Source organism: Panthera leo, chromosome D2 (genome assembly GCF_018350215.1).
Source record: "Panthera leo isolate Ple1 chromosome D2, P.leo_Ple1_pat1.1, whole genome shotgun sequence".
NCBI lineage: Eukaryota > Metazoa > Chordata > Mammalia > Carnivora > Felidae > Panthera > Panthera leo.
Genome location: NC_056689.1, coordinates 8681338 through 8696942, shown reverse-complemented (window position 1 = coordinate 8696942; position 15605 = coordinate 8681338). Strand labels below are relative to the sequence as shown.

General features: G+C 43.7%; 1 protein-coding gene across 1 annotated transcript; it reads right to left on the bottom strand.

Annotated features, from left to right (window-relative positions):
• Nucleotides 1-1245: 1245 nt before the first annotated feature.
• Nucleotides 1246-8816, bottom strand: LOC122201681 (interferon-induced protein with tetratricopeptide repeats 1-like). Its single transcript, XM_042907567.1, has 2 exons — nt 8746-8816; nt 1246-3285 (listed from the first exon to the last, which is right to left on the bottom strand). The coding sequence occupies exons 1-2, from the start codon at nt 8748-8750 to the stop codon at nt 1869-1871; spliced, it is 1422 nt and encodes a 473-aa protein (XP_042763501.1). The 5' UTR covers nt 8751-8816; the 3' UTR covers nt 1246-1868.
• Nucleotides 8817-15605: the final 6789 nt, after the last annotated feature.

Here is a 15605-nt window from a genome sequence, read left to right as displayed (position 1 = left end):
TTCGCAATCTGTGTATGAATTCCTTGAGGATTTGTGTTCTTGTGGATTACGGATCCCCACCAAGAAATGCAGGCAGCCTCTAAGTAGTTGGAAAAGGTACAAAAAAGGATTGTCCCCTAGGACCTCTGGAGGCAGTTGCCAATACCTCTGTGGCCATTGCCAGTGGATTTCCATCCAGTGACACCCATTTCAGATTTCTGACCTTCAGAACTGTAAGATCATAAGTTTTTGCGGTTTTAAGCCACCAAGTTTGTGGTAATTTGTTAACAGCCACAGTGGGAAATTAATACATCCTCCCCCTAAAAAAATACATGGATGAAAAAAGCAGTCACACTGTTTCCTTATCTCTTCCTTTTAAAACTATTGGATGAGAAAAGACATTGTTTCCTTATTTCTTCCTTTTAAAAATATTGCTTGGTGTGCAACCCCTTTTAATAAAATGTCACAAAGGTGGTTGTTGCTGATGGTCTCTCAGATCATTTAGCATCCTTTTCCTGTGTTTTTGATCAATCAATACCAGAAAATGACTGAATAAACAGTGCTACATGTGGCATGAAAGAAGAGAAACTGCTTTGGAACAATAAATATCAAACATCAAACAAGTAATTGACTGTGTACTTGTTACTGACTAGATCGTAAACTTCAGGAGGTTTGGGGAGACGTCTGCTTTCTTTGCTGAAGGGGAGCAGAGTATGCCGCCCCAAAATATGCCATGTTGGTGTAGGGATTATTTTGAACTGAGGGCACTTGAGAAGAAGCAGGGTACAAGAAACGCTCTGCGTACTCCCCCTACCTGCCTACAAGCAGTACAGAACTTTGTAGTGATGTCCCCTTACCCTCTCCACCAGGAAGGTGAGAAGTTGATTGCCTGAGACAAGTGTAGACCCTTATTAGCCCAGAGTCACTGCTGGAGTAATCTACATAACAAACCTTCTTCTTCTTTTTTTTTTCCCCTAATTTTTAAAAATGTTTATTTATTTTTGAGAGAGGGAGAGAGTGAGTAGGGGAGGGACAGAGAGAGAGGGAGACACAGAATCCGAAGCAGGCTTGGGGCTCTGAGCTGTCAGCACAGAGCCCGACGCGGGGCTCGAACTCACCAACTGTGAGATCATGACCTGAGCCGAAGTTGGACGCTCAACTAACTGAGCCACCCAGGCCCCCATAACAAACCTTCTCAACTAGCCCTTGTTTTCCATTAATCTCCCCCAAATATTTACATTCCTACAGTTTGCCACCCTAGAAACTCAAGGTTCTTTTCCCTTCTCTAAAATTTCTTATCCCTTCTCTAAAAATGCATTGTTCGTTTGCCAGGATGCTATGTTTTCTAGCCACCCTTTTGAGTTACTCATCACTGGGTGCTCCCCTGTGTGTGTGCGGTGCATGTATTCATAAATCTCTGTTTGTTTATCTCTTGTTAATCTGTGCTTGTCATTCTAATTATGGAGTCCTGGCCAATGAACCTAAAATGGGTAGCGTAAAAAGATTTTTTCCTCCACTACATCACCATATTTGGTATCTAACACCAAAAACTATTTGTTGATAAAATGAATGAATGAAACATTTTTGTTTTATGTAAATCTAGGCTTTTATTTGCTACGAATCTACTCGACAAATGGTTTTTTGACTATATAACATTCGCAGAGAAATGGTTCCTCTCTCACATAACAGAGATGTATATATTCTGTTTCAGTATTTTCTGAATAGAACCAATATTTTACCAGGTTTGGGTAATGGTTAAAAACTTGCATCACTGCAGTGGATTGCTTAATATGTTTCTGAAAGTAGCAAACAGAAACAATGGTTAGAGTTAACATGTTTACCTAAAATCAAATAAAATGTGAATGTGGTTCATATTTCCACAACCAGGATCAGGTGCCAGAGTTCCCAGAGTCCACAGCCAGCCTCAGGGCCTGCTCATAGTACTCCAGGGCTTTATTCATTTCGCCTTTGACTTTGTAGATAAACCCAAGAATGCTCAAGCTTTCTATGTCTGATGCACTTCTGGAAAGTCTTCTTAAAGTCAGTTTCTCCAAAGAATTAATACATTTATCTCTTGTCAGTGACACCTTTTCTGTTTTTAGTGCTTTTAAATAATGGATAATTGCATTGACTTCAGATTTCTTTTGAAATTCCTGAAATTGACCATAGTGGAAATGTACCTTTTGCTGTTTTTCTTCGTCGAAGGACGTCAAACATAACAATTTTTGGTAAATGTCTTCAGCTTTTCTGTGGTTGCCAGCTTCTATGTACATACCGGCCAGGTGTATATAAGCAACGTCAAATGTGGGCTTTTGTTCCAGAGCAAATTGAAAATGAGCTATGGCTAACCTTACCATTTTGTCGACATTGTCTCTATCCCGTCCTCTGGGCTGCCAGTCTGCCGCTCTCTTGATTTGGATCATGCGTGCCTTGTAACAAAGCCCCATCTGGTGATGCAGGAAAGCGGAGGAGGGCGTGGCCTGCAGGGCCCTCTTTAAGAGCTGAAGAGCTTTATCCAGAGCGCCTTTCCTGCGGTAAAACTTGGCCGCGTATCGAAAGACGTAGGTCTGCGAGGACATGTTGGTCAGTGCCTCTTCGACGTACTTTTCTCCTTCGGCTTCTTGGCCCACGTCCTGAAGCTTCAGGGCGAGCAGAGCCTTAATGTACGCGTCTTCTGGGTTCAGCCTGATGGCCTCTTTTAGAGGCTGCAGACAAGATGCGTCGCTGACCTGGGTCGCTTTGTTGAGGCCGTCCAGCCGATAGATGGTGATTGCATACCCAGTGCTGAATTCAGGGTTCTCGGGCTCCGCTGCCAGAGCCTTCTCGAAGCAGGCCTTGGCCCGCTCGTAGTTCTTTCCTCCACACTTCAGCAAGGCCCACCCTTCCTCGCAGTCCATCTGAGGACAGTCCAGCCTGTAGCAGGAGGGGGCTGCAAACTTCTCACAAGTGTTCGCCACCCTGGCCAGGTAAGTCTGGGCCTGCGCCAGCCTGCCCATGTGGTGATACAGCCAGGCGTAGTTGCCCCAGGTGACCAGGCTTCTCACAGCCGATCGGTCGCCGTGTTCCTGCTGGATCAGGTCTTCGGCTTCCTTCAGGCTCCCCAGGGCCTCCTGAGTCTGGCCTTTCAGGTGTTGGACGTAGGCCAGCAGGTTGTGTATGCCCGCGTTGTATTTGGTGTCTAGGAACTCAATCTCATCCAGGATCCTGTTCTCTAAATCGGGCATCTCAGTGTCTTCAACTAGCAGCTCCCAGGTGAAGTGGCATCTCAGCTGAAGCAGCTTACCTTTGACCTCGTCAGCGTTCTTACTGCAAAAGAGAAAAACAAGTTTTCGTTGTTAAGTGAGGAGCGGTCGATAGAAAGAAGCCAGAGAAAACAGCTCCTCTTTAGGACTTAGCCTTGGAAAGGGCACGCCTGCTTTGATTTTCCTCAGAATCCCTACGTTCCTAAGATCCGCACAGACTTTGAATGCAGTTTGCTTGGTCTCAGACACTGGCTCTGCCACTTTTTAGCAAGTAACCTCTCTCTGTTTCAGAGTCTCGTTTGTAAAATGGGGATAGGAATAGACTGAGCACACTTGAGTCTGAAGTTGGGTGAACATTAATAAGCCTGTATGTGTGTTAAGTACTTAGAGCACATATTACATGGTATAATGAGAGTTTCCTATTTTCCTATTCCTACATTCAGGACAGAAACCAGTTAGAAACATAGAGCCTGGGTGGCTCAGTCAGTTGAGCATCTGACTTCGGCTCAGGTCACGATCTCGCAGTTTGTGAGTTTGAGCCCTGAATTGAGCTTGCTGCTGTCAGCGCAGAGCCTGCTTTCGATCCTCTGTCCCCCTCTCTGTGCCTCCCCCGCTTACACACACTCTCTCTCAAAAGAAAGAAAAAAAAAAAAAAGAAGAAAGAAAAAAGAAAGAGAAACGTAGAGGCTTATAAAACCGTATTCACTTCAGGACCTTAGTCTGCAGATTATGCCACAAATTTAGACCACCTGAAAGAGAATATTTGTTCGACCAATTTTTTTTTCCACTTACAATTTGGAAATAATTAGAGAATCACTGAAATTTGCAAAGAGAGTACGGAGCTCCAGTGTACCCTTCGCCTGGTTTCTTCCAATACCTTACACAAGTACCATACAATAACAAAATGAAGACACCAACATTGGTACAATGTGTGTAAATCCTGTGTCGTTTCATCACGTGAGTAAATCCACGCACCCAATCAAGATACAGAACTATTTTATCATCACAAATATCTCCCGCACACTGTCCCTTCAGTGACACCTGTTCGCTCCCCACTCTCCAAACATCCCCAGCCTCTGGTAATTTGTTTCATCTCTCTCACTCTGTCACTTCAAGAATGTCAGATGATGGAGTTATACAGCATTTTGAGATTGCCTTTTCTCACTCACCTTTTTCACTTTCACTTTAAAAGATTTTCTTTTTAAGTAATCTCTACACCCAGTGTGGGGCTAAAACTCCCAACCCTGAGATGAAAAGTCACACACCCCACTGACTGAGCCGGCAAGACGCACCTCATCCGAGAACATCTTGATTTAATCTTCATTCTAGAAGGATATTTTTGTGGGGCATGGGATTCTGGGTTGAAAGTTCTTTTCCTGGGGTGCCCGGGTGACTCAGTCAGTTGAGTGTCTGACTCCGGCTCAGGTCACGATCTCATGGTTCATGGGTTCAGGCCCCGCGTCAGGCTCTGTGCTGACAGCTGGGAGCCTGGAGCCTGCTTTGGATTCTGTGTCTCCCTCTCTCTCTGCCCTTCTCCCTCTCATACTCTGTTTCTCTTTCTCTCAAAAATAAAATAAAACACTTAAACATTAAAAAAAAAAAGAGAACAATTCTTTTTTAATAATATCATAAAGAATCAAATACTTAGGAATAAAGTCAACCAAAGAGGCGAAAGACTTGTCCACTAAAAATTACAAAAGATTGCTGAAAGAAATTAAGAAGACACAAAGAAAGGAAGAGGCATCCTGTGTTCACAGCCTGGAAGCTTTAATGTTGTTCAGATGTCAGTACCACCCAAAGCAATCTACAGATTCAGTGCAATCCCTATCAAAATCCCAATGACATGTTTTTTACAGAAATAGAAAAATCCGTCCTAAAATTCATATGGAATCTCAAGAGATCTCGAATAACCAAAACGATCTTAAAAAAGAACAAAATTGGAGGTCTCACGCTTTCGGATTTCAAAACTTACTACAAAGCTACCCCAATCAAAACGGTGTGGGATGGGCATAAAAACAGACACCTGGAGCAGTGGAGCAAAATGGAGGGCCCAGAAATAAACACTTACGTATATGGTTGCAATGGTCATTTCAGGCTATCATGATGAGGTACCGCAGACGGGGTGGCTTAACCAACAGATATTGCAGATATTTCTTTTCTCCCAGTTTTGGAGGCTGGGAGTCCCAAATCAAGGTGCCCACTGATTTGTTTCCTGAGAAGGGCTCTGTTACTGGAGTCCACATGTGACCTCTCGTCCACATGCACTTCTTCTGTCAAGGATATCAGCCCTTTCAGATTAAGGGCCCACCCTTATGGCCTTATTTAACCCTTAGTACTTCCTTACAGGCCCTGTCTCTAAATACGGTCACACTGGGGGTCAGGGCTTCAACATATAAATCTGGGGAGATGCTAGGGGTTCACAATTCCATAACGTGGCCGTAACGATGGTCATAACAATGGCCAAATGAGTTTTGAAACATGTACCAAGACCACTTAATGGGGAAACATGTTTCAACAAATGGTGCCAGGAGAGCTGGATATCCACTTGCAAAAGAATGAAAGTGGGCCCTTATCTTACACTGTAGACATATAAAAAATGAACTCAAGATGGATCAAAATTACAAAAATCTTAGAAGAAAATAGGAAAAAACTTTATGACATTGGATTTGGCAGTCTTGGATAGGACACTGAAAGCATAGGCAACATAAGTAAACAGAGGTAAACTGGATTTTCATCAAAATTAGAAACGTTTGTGCATCAAAGGGCACTACTGACAGAATGAGAAGGCAACTCCTAAAATGGGAGAGATTATTTGCAAATCACATATCTGATAAGAGATTAATATCCAGACTATATAAACAACTCTCATGACTCAACAACAACAAAAAAACAGGTGACTACAAAATGGCCAAAGGACTTAAAACAGATATTTCTCCAAAGAAGACACACAGATGGCCAGGAAGCACATGAAAAGATGCTCAACATCACCCATCATTAGTGAGATGCAAATCGAAAACACAAGGCACCACTTCACACCCATTAGGATGGCTGCCCTCAACAAAACGGAAAACAAAAACCACGCGTTGGCGAGGATGTGGAGGAATTACTAGTGGGAATGTAAACTGGGACAGTTGCTGTGGAAAATGGTGATGATTCCTCAGAAAATGAAATAGAACGGCCATGTGATTCAGCAGTATCACTTCTGGGTATGTACCCAAAATAAGTAAAAGCAGAGACTCAAACAGACGATTTGCATACTTCTATTCCTAGCAGGCATTGTTCACAATAGTCAAAAGGTGGAAGCATCCTAAATGTCCATAGACGGATGAACCGCTAAACAAAGTGGTAAATACATACAGTGGCATATTATTCAGCCTTAAAAGGGAAGGACATTCTGTCACCTGCTACAACATGGGTAAACCTTGAAGACATTGTGCTAAGTGAAATAAGGCAGTCACAAAGAGCCACTTATTGTATGCTTCTTTGTTTGTGAAATATCCACAATGGGGGGTGCCTGGGTGCCTCAGTGGGTTAAGCATCCGACTTCTGCTCAGGTCATGATCTCCCTGTTCGCGGGTTCGAGCCCTGCATAGGGCTCTGTGCTGACAGCTCAGAGCCTGGAGTCTGCTTTGGATTCTGTGTCTCCCTCTCTCTCTCGGCTCCTCCCCCCGTGCTCTCCCCCCCACCCCAAATAAATAAACATTAAAAAATTTTAAATCTTACAAAAAAAAAAGAGAAATATCCACAGGGGGCAAATACATAGAGAGAAAGCAGATTAATGGTTGCCAGGGCCTGGGGCGAAGGATGAGTGGAGAGTGACTGCTTAAGGGGTACGGGATTTCCCCTCAGGTGAGGAAGATGTTCTTGAAGTGGATACTGGTGATGGGTGGACATCACTGTGAATGCACTAAATACCACAAAATTGCATACTTAAAAAATAGTTAAAATGGCTAAGTTTATCATACATGTATCTTATCACAATGAAACATTGTACTAGTAACCTGAACAGAAATTCTTCAAATGATGTATGTATTTTTCGTTAGTACATGTTGAAATAAACAAAACATTAAAACATAAACACCAACTGGAGTGCCATCCGAAATAGTCTCACAAACCTTCCACTGGTACACTTTAAGAAGCATGGGTGTAGAGGTCAAATTGGGTATCACTGAATAGAGACTCTGGCTCATGTCCCAGCTCTATCACTTACTATCTGTGTGATCTTAATGTTTCTAAATCTAAGATTCATTGTTGCAAAATCAGGGTGATATGAGTACCTGCTTCGTAGGTGTCTTTTGAGGGTTTTTTAAATAATTAAATATAATTTACATCATAATTTAAATTGTTTAAAGTTTCTTTATTTTGAGAGACACAGAGACAGCACAAGTGGTGGAGGGGCAGAGAGTGAGGGGGTTGGGGAGAGAATCCCAAGCAGGCTTCGCATTGTCAGCACAGAGCCTGACGTGGGACTCACACCCACCAAGCTGTGAGATCATGACCTGTGCCAAAACCAAGAGTGGGATGCTTAACTGACTGAACCGCCCAGGCGCCCCATGGTTTACATAATAATTTTAGAAGCCAGGCTGGCACTTTATAAGCATTCAGGAAGCGATAGCTACTTTATTATCATTATTATTTTCCCTGTCAGTGACAACCCCCTCTGTCAATGGACCTGGGAGGAGGGTTGATCATAGGCCTGTAATTATGCACTTTCTGGAACTTTTGCCCCTTGAAAATTTTGCCCACTGGAGCACCGAGGGGAAATGTGCAAGTCAGTATCAATTAATTTTTTAAAAATCTGTTGATATTAAGGGTTACTTAACTCAAGATTCAGTTTGGACAGCACAGAAATTCCCACATGAGGCCACAACTGCAGTCCAGCCCCACCGACAGGAGGGTATCTGCAGACCAGAGGCTTCCCCAGGAGAGAGGGTCATCTGCTAATCTTAAATGCAGGGACGTTGAGAAGGCCTGACATAGGAGCCCAGCAGCACAGAGAGTGAGACCAGAAGTCTACAGAGGAGGGCCTTGCTCCCTAGACAGTGAGCTTCTGCCACCATTTGCCCACAATATTTTCCTCAAGACATCTGGGGAGAGCCCAGGACTGTGGCTCACACGGCTGTGGGGGTCCTTTTCCCCAGGCGAGGAGCCAGCAGAAAGCAGTGTCCCTTTCCAGACAAACTGTCCATTCCCTCCCTCGGTCAGACGGACGGGAGTTTGGGGAAGAGAATTTCAGAGACGTGGATCATTTTCTCCCTCCCTGAGAAACTCTTTTCCCACATCCCTCTGCTTCTTTGGGCTTTGTTATGAGGTAAGCTTCCTCGGGGTGATGCTAAAAAAAAAGAAAAAAAAAAAAAAAAGAAAAGAAAAAGCCTGAACTAAGGACACTCAGTCTCCAAGCAGACCCTCACCTGGAAGAGTAAGGAAACTCGACATCACTGAAATCAGTCTTTTGAGATAGTATTGATTAGCCTTTTTTTCTAGAACTTTAGACTGACAGGCAGAGAAGCAGAGAAGTCCTTACCTCATGGCTGGCAGTTCTGCAGGGCCTTGTTTAGCTGTGGGCTCTTCTGAGATCCAGCCAGGAGACTGGGGTTTCAGGATGTGAGCCCCACCACAGGGCTATATGAGAAAGATGAACAGTTCATGACGTAACCTGTGGGCATGTTGTTGGCAAGTTAGACTGGAAACCGAGATGGAAACTGAAAGTGGAAAGCGAAACTAGTGAGCAGAGTTCCTGCTTGGGGAAAACAAAACCAGGATTGCTTTCTTTGGTCTGTCTGGAAACTGACTGAGAAGAGGCCGAGGAGAAGCAGTTTCACCGATGTGCTAAGTCCTCTCTCAGGCTCCGCGTGGCCTTGTGCAGAGCTGGGAGTGTGGAGTGCCAGGCACGCAGGGTCCGCGGACCCTGGAGCCAGGGAGGCCTGGGGAAGTTGGCTGCGGGACCTTGCCACACTCTCGCCCCAGATCTGTGCCTTCGTTTGCTCATCTGGAAATAGAAGGCCTCCCTTTCGTGGCATAAAATTCTGCATCTCTCCAAGCTGGAGTTTTGACCCAAATCTGCCACTGTTGTCTGAGAGGCTGTGTTTTACCAGTTCTTCTCTGCTTTGTTTTTTGCATACCCTTCCTGAGAATGGCCAATGGCAGTAAGAGCTTGTAACCTCTTCCTTGTTCATTAGAACGGAGAGAGTGTATGTGCTAGCATCTTGAGACTTCAGACAGAACACGTTAGGCCTTAATGACAGTATTTTTGATGCCCTCTACGGTAGTCGTCTAAAGTGTCCTTACTCAGCAGACGTGACTCTCGTAGCTGCTCAGGGCCCTGTCCAGTTCTGGAGGCGCCCACGGCACCAGGCTTGGCATCCCTCATCCCGGCCCACGTCACGTTCTGTGCTCAGGGTGTCTGTGATAACAGGGAGACGAGAAAAGTGCTGAAACTGGGGGTGAGGCTCCTGTTGGTGCTGTCTGCCAAGTCCCTGTTTCTTTCTACCTTTCATTGGAAACTGTCCCACCCTCCCGATACACGTCATAGAGTGGGGGTTCTCCAGCCGCTCCCGCAAAGCAAATTTATCCCCAGACACAGTTCATTTAGTCCTGGGAAAGCTCCATGTTGAGATGAGTGTGAACAGGGAGTCCCGAGATGGACTTGGAGAATTGCTGGGGGTCCCAAAAGGGAGCTGGGAGATCTTTAGGAAAATGGAGTTTGTGCGTGTCTGCCCCTGGATGGAGACTGAACTCTAGAACCCGGGCCTTAACCACAGAACCATTTCTGGAACATTTCTATGTATCAGATAGCTCACCTGTTGTCAGAATCAATCATTATTCTTTTAAAACAACTTGTGGTTTTTGCCTTTAGAAACTCCTAATTTCTTCCCCCAGTTGTTTGATCCCTCTCGAATCTATCTTCCCAACTGCAATCCCCAAGACCCCAAATAAACGCATTGCTTGTTTTTACAGACACAGTCTGAGATCCGTTGACATTCCATGGTGTCAGAGAAGTGGGGTCCAGAGCAACTGCCTTGTGTTCCAAGCCGCAGTGGGCGCCTGTGAAGTAGCTGCAGGATGCCATTGTTTTCCACCCTCTTCCCTGGCAACCTTGTTCTTGGTGGGAAGTCCTCCTGGGCCCAAACCTCCCTTGTTTGGGTGTCCTCTGCTGCTGGCTTCTGTCCTCTCTCATTTCTGAAGAGAGGATTCTGTTTTCACTCATTTTGAGTGCAAGAGTTGGGTTTCAGCTTCTTGATGAATACTCTGTTTGGGGAGATCATTCTCCTAAGGGGACTCTTGATAACCAGCCCCCTGCCAGAGCTCCTGCAGGATTTATGTGTAAGGAAGACGGCTCTTCTTGCTGAAAAATGTTTGCCTGTTAGACTCGCATTCCCCACGATGATTTAAAGCCTTATTGGCCAACGTGGGGCACTTCTGATAGTCCAAACTGAGGTTACTTGCATGCATAGACTGAAAAGGAGTTATGAAACCGAACAAAATGAGTGGGGGGCTTATTTTAAGTGGAGATTCCAAAAGAAACACTGGAAAGTTTGCTTCCCTTCAGGAGCTAAGTCTACATTCCCAGCAGTTAATTCAGACCCTTCTAAGAGGCTCTCAAGAATGGAAGAAATAGCTGATGCCTCTCAACCCCTTGCCCCTCCTCCTCTGTTCTGCCCCCACCCCTGCTGTTCCCACCCTCTGTCTCCTACTCTCCATGTACACATCCTAGATGAGTTGGACTGCCCTTCTATAATGACAGCCTGGGCGTTCATGTAGATCCTGCAGGCATCCTTTCCCAGTTAGATCTAAGGAAGGAGGCTCTGAGACTTCATCAGTTCCTTATGCTCCTCGGACTAAGAACTGTAAGCCATTACCGAGGACTTTCCCAGTGCCTTTGAAGACCTGCTAAGATTTGTGAAAGAATTCCATGTAGTCAGTCAGACCTAGGAGCCTGGTTATTCCAACCTTTATCAACTTGTCCACATGCTTGTAAGTGAGGGTCAGGCAAGGGAATGGATTTAAAAAGTAGGTTGAGCAAAGCCTTTTGATAATTTTTCCAAGTGATAAGCTATAGACAAAATAGCAGCCAGAGTGGCTGCACCAGCTTGCATTCCCAGCATTTCTTATTTCTTTTTGTTGTTTCTTCCTAAAATGTTGTGACGATAGCTCAGAGACTAGAAACGATTGACCAAACCTTCCCTCCTGACATCTTTCCTCAACTGACAGATATGACTGAGGACAATGCCTAAGATCCATTTCCCTGAGGCTCCCTGTTGCTCAAATGTAGCCATTGGCCTTAGGTCAACAACTCCTGCCTACACCTGTTTCTCTCCTCAGTGGGACATGACATACCAGAAATGAACCTTCCTGCGATGAAGGACCCAAACCATAAAATTATTCATCAATGTTTTTGAAAATTTATTGATCATCCATGCTTTCTGAAGAAAGATCTTGATCAAAAGGAGGAGATGTGAACAGAGTTATAAAATGGAGTTATGATTGCTAAGGGTCACAAAATGGAGCTCCATTAGGGAAATGGAACTTTTTTTTTTTTTTTTTTTTGGTTTTGTTTTGCAGCCTCGGCTTGAAATTTGTTAAGAGGAACTTTGGCTATAGCAACTTCTTACTTGACACGTCTCTGGAGGCAAGGGAAACAAAAGCAGAAATGAACCATTGGAACTTCATCAAAATATAAAGTTTCTGCACAGCGAAGGAAACAATCAGCAAAACTAAAAGGCAGCCAATGGAACGGGAGAAGAGATTTGTAAATGACATATCAGATAAAGGGTTAGTATCCAAAATCTACAAAGAACTTATCAAACTCAACACCCAAAAAGCAAATAATCTATCTAGCAAAGAAATGGGCAAAAGACGTGAGTAGACACTTTTCCAAAGAAGACATCTAGATGGCTAACAGACACATGAAAAGACACTCAATACCACTCATCATCAGGGAAATACGAATCAAAACCACAATGAGATACCATCTCACACAGGTCAGAGTGGCTAAAATGAACAAGTCAGGAAACAACAGATGTTGGCAAGAATTCACAGAAAGGGGAACACTTTTGCACTGTTGGTGGGAATGCAAACTGGTGCAGCCACTCTGGAAAACAGTATGGAGGTTCCTCAAAAAACTAAAAATAGAACTACCCTTCAACCCAGAAAAAGCACTACTAGGTATTTATCCAAAGGTTACAAAAATGCTGATTCCAAGGGGCACATGCACCCCAATGTTTAGAGCAGCACTATTGACAATAGCCAAATTATGGAAAGAGCCCAATGTTAATCGACTGATGAATGGATAAAGAAGGTGTGGTGTGTATGTATGCATGTATACATATATGTATATACGTATATATACATATATATGTATGTATATGTATATATATGTATATATATATATATATATATATATATATACACATATATATGATGAAGTATCACTTGGTGATCAAAAAGAATGAAATCTTGCTATTTGCAACAACATGGAGGGAACTAGGGGGCCATTATGCTAAGCAAAATGAGTCAGGCAGAGAGAGACAAATATCATATGATTTCATTCATGTGTGGAATTTAAGATACACAACAGATGAACATATGTTCATCTGATGAAGGGAGGAAAAAATCAGATAAAAACAGAGAGGGATGGAAGCCATAAGAGACTCTGAAATACAGAGAACAAACTGAGGGTTGCTGGAGGGGAGGTGGGTGGGTAGGGGGAGGGGCTAAATGGGGGATGGGCATTAAGGCGGACACTTGGGATGAGCCCTGGGTGTTATATGTAAGTGATGAATCACTGAATTCTCCTAAAATCATTATTACACTATATGTTAACTAACTTGGATTTAAATTGAAATAATAAAGAAAGAAAAATAAATAAATAAAATCATTAATTAAAAAAAAAAGAAATTTGTTAAGAGGAGACAATTAGACTTGCTTCCCTAGAAAGCTGGATCTTGGAAGTGTTGGACCTGTAGCATATATATTTGAGTACCATTGTCAGCCATGTTTTTTCCTGTGGCCTGAAAATAAAAACAGAAGAAGCTTATTGAAAGAGAAGAATCGCAAGTGGTTAATGAGAGAAATAGAGAACTGAAGTAAGAGATGGAAAGTTCTGATGATGTCTTTTGTCCGCAGCTTTACCATCAAGAGTCAAGGGGCAAGGACCATGTGCAGGGTCTTGTGGAGTTTGCAGGTGAGTACAGAATTGTACGAAATCAGAGTACCAATGGCTGTGAACCTGGGATCTTACTGAGGGGTGTTCCTAGTGGTGCAAACACTTAGCAGCAGTGTCTGGAACCAGATCTGTCTTGTACCCTAAAGGAGAGCTTCAGGCCATCGTTGCCTGTCATGGAGGTTGGTAGCTGGATTCTGGAAGAATTGAGGGAGGTAGTAGCCCCAGTTTCAATTAGCCTCCTAAATATAGAAGGAATCTACTGTAAAATATAAAAACCTACTCTTATTTTGAAGTGATCAAGATTCTGGTGGTTACTATTGGTTTCAGCCTGACAGAAATAAACAAGCCACCTGGTTCACGAATGAAGGAAATGGACCAAATACCAAGAATGCCTCTTAATCCCTGATCACTTGGACGGGAGGTAAGAGCAAGATTTTGTGGTTTGACAGCAGAGTGCCCAGCTCATCTCCCATCTCAGCTCTCACCAGTAATATAAGCCTCCATGGAGGCATCCTGAGCTAGCCAGAAAGTTCTGCACAAGTAAAAATTTCTCAATACATAAGACACATTTATCCATGTGTTCTGATAAATGCTCAGGCCATAAGCGAACGCTGAACTACATGCATTAGAAAAGCTCTCTTTTTGGGGGTAGAAAAGTGTCTTTGGAGTTCTTGTGGAGAAAAGCAATTAGTTTGTAATTTTCCAAACGCACTAAATAGATTGTAGACAAGCAGAAAGAATGTGTATCTTGTGATCACTGTGAATTTGGCAATGGTTCCAGTTCGAATGAGCGCCGACTCAGAGTGAATAGGTAATTCAGAGTCTTGCCCATGAGTGACACTAGACAAAGCAGAGAGGAAATAGCCAATAAAGTACACACGCATGCGTACCTCTGTGTGCGTGTGTGTGTGTGTGTGTGTGTCTGTGTATGTGTGTGTTCAGTTAGGAAAGAAATCAAGAACTGGAGAAAACGAAACTTACAGAAAATGAAATTTCAGCACTAGACTATGAGTCCATTTCTGGGAGTCTACGACCAGCTCCCTGAGTGACTGACCAGCTGATATAAGCCACTTCACCTCGATGACCTCAGTTTCCTCAGGTGATAAACAAGTGACTTGGGATAGATCATTGGATCTCACCCCTTACTGTACCCTAGAAGCATCTAGGGAGGTTTTAAGAATAATGCTAACTAGGCCCGATCCTAGGCCAGTCGAATACATGTCAGGGAATGCCCCCCTCCCATCCCTGTATTAAAAAGAAATCCTCAGGTGATTTTGGTGTACACCTGGGGAGGAACCAGGGCCTAGATGCCCCCTGGAATCTACTGTAAAACTGAAATTCTTTGACTGAGTGGTCTGAGACACCAACCCTGGACCTACTCGCCGTTCTGTGTGGCTCACATTCAGTGTCTTCATTACTCATTTCCCCTCATTTCCCCACCTGCACAATGGACAGTTAACTCCTCCACCTCTTACTGACCCCACAAGATGGCATGGAAAAAGAATGGAATTTTGAATGTTTGGACCCTTCTGTAAAAGGATCTTCTTGGCTTTTGGGATTTTCCCCAAATACTTGCAATCATATCCGTGGGGAAGGACTCAGAGACACCAGGAATCCTTTGTTGTGAACGGTTTGATGAATTTCACATCTCGGGTACTTCCCGCACCCTCTCAGGCCACCTTGACCCCCCATTTGGCCCATTGCAACATATTCAAGTACGAACTGAATTTTTATGATTTCCCTTTTTTACATTTCAAGCTTATTTTGAAATAGTTACAGACTCACAGGAAGTAGCAAGAGGGGTCTTGTCTGCCTTTCACACAACTCCCCCCTGACCCCCACCCCTGAGTGGCTACTTCCTACGTAGCTGTAGTACAGTATCGAAACCAGGAAAGTGACACTGGCACTGTGTGTATGTTTTAAAGACAAAATATATCACGAGTTCATCTTATTGATTCAAGCTTATAGGAGTTTTACTCAACCTAATTGTGTATCTCTTCTCCTGAATGGAGTATCTGATACCCATATTCATATGCTCTATTCATATGAGGCTGGGTAACAACAGCCTCAGAGTAACAAAATCCACAAAACAACCTTCACAATGATGGCTGAGTAGAGTTTAAGATTTTTTTTCTGTTCTTTTTGTCCATAAGATCTATTCTTCTAAAACTGTAGAGTCAAATTACAGTACGCTAAAAATCTCTGGGAGGTGGGGGGTG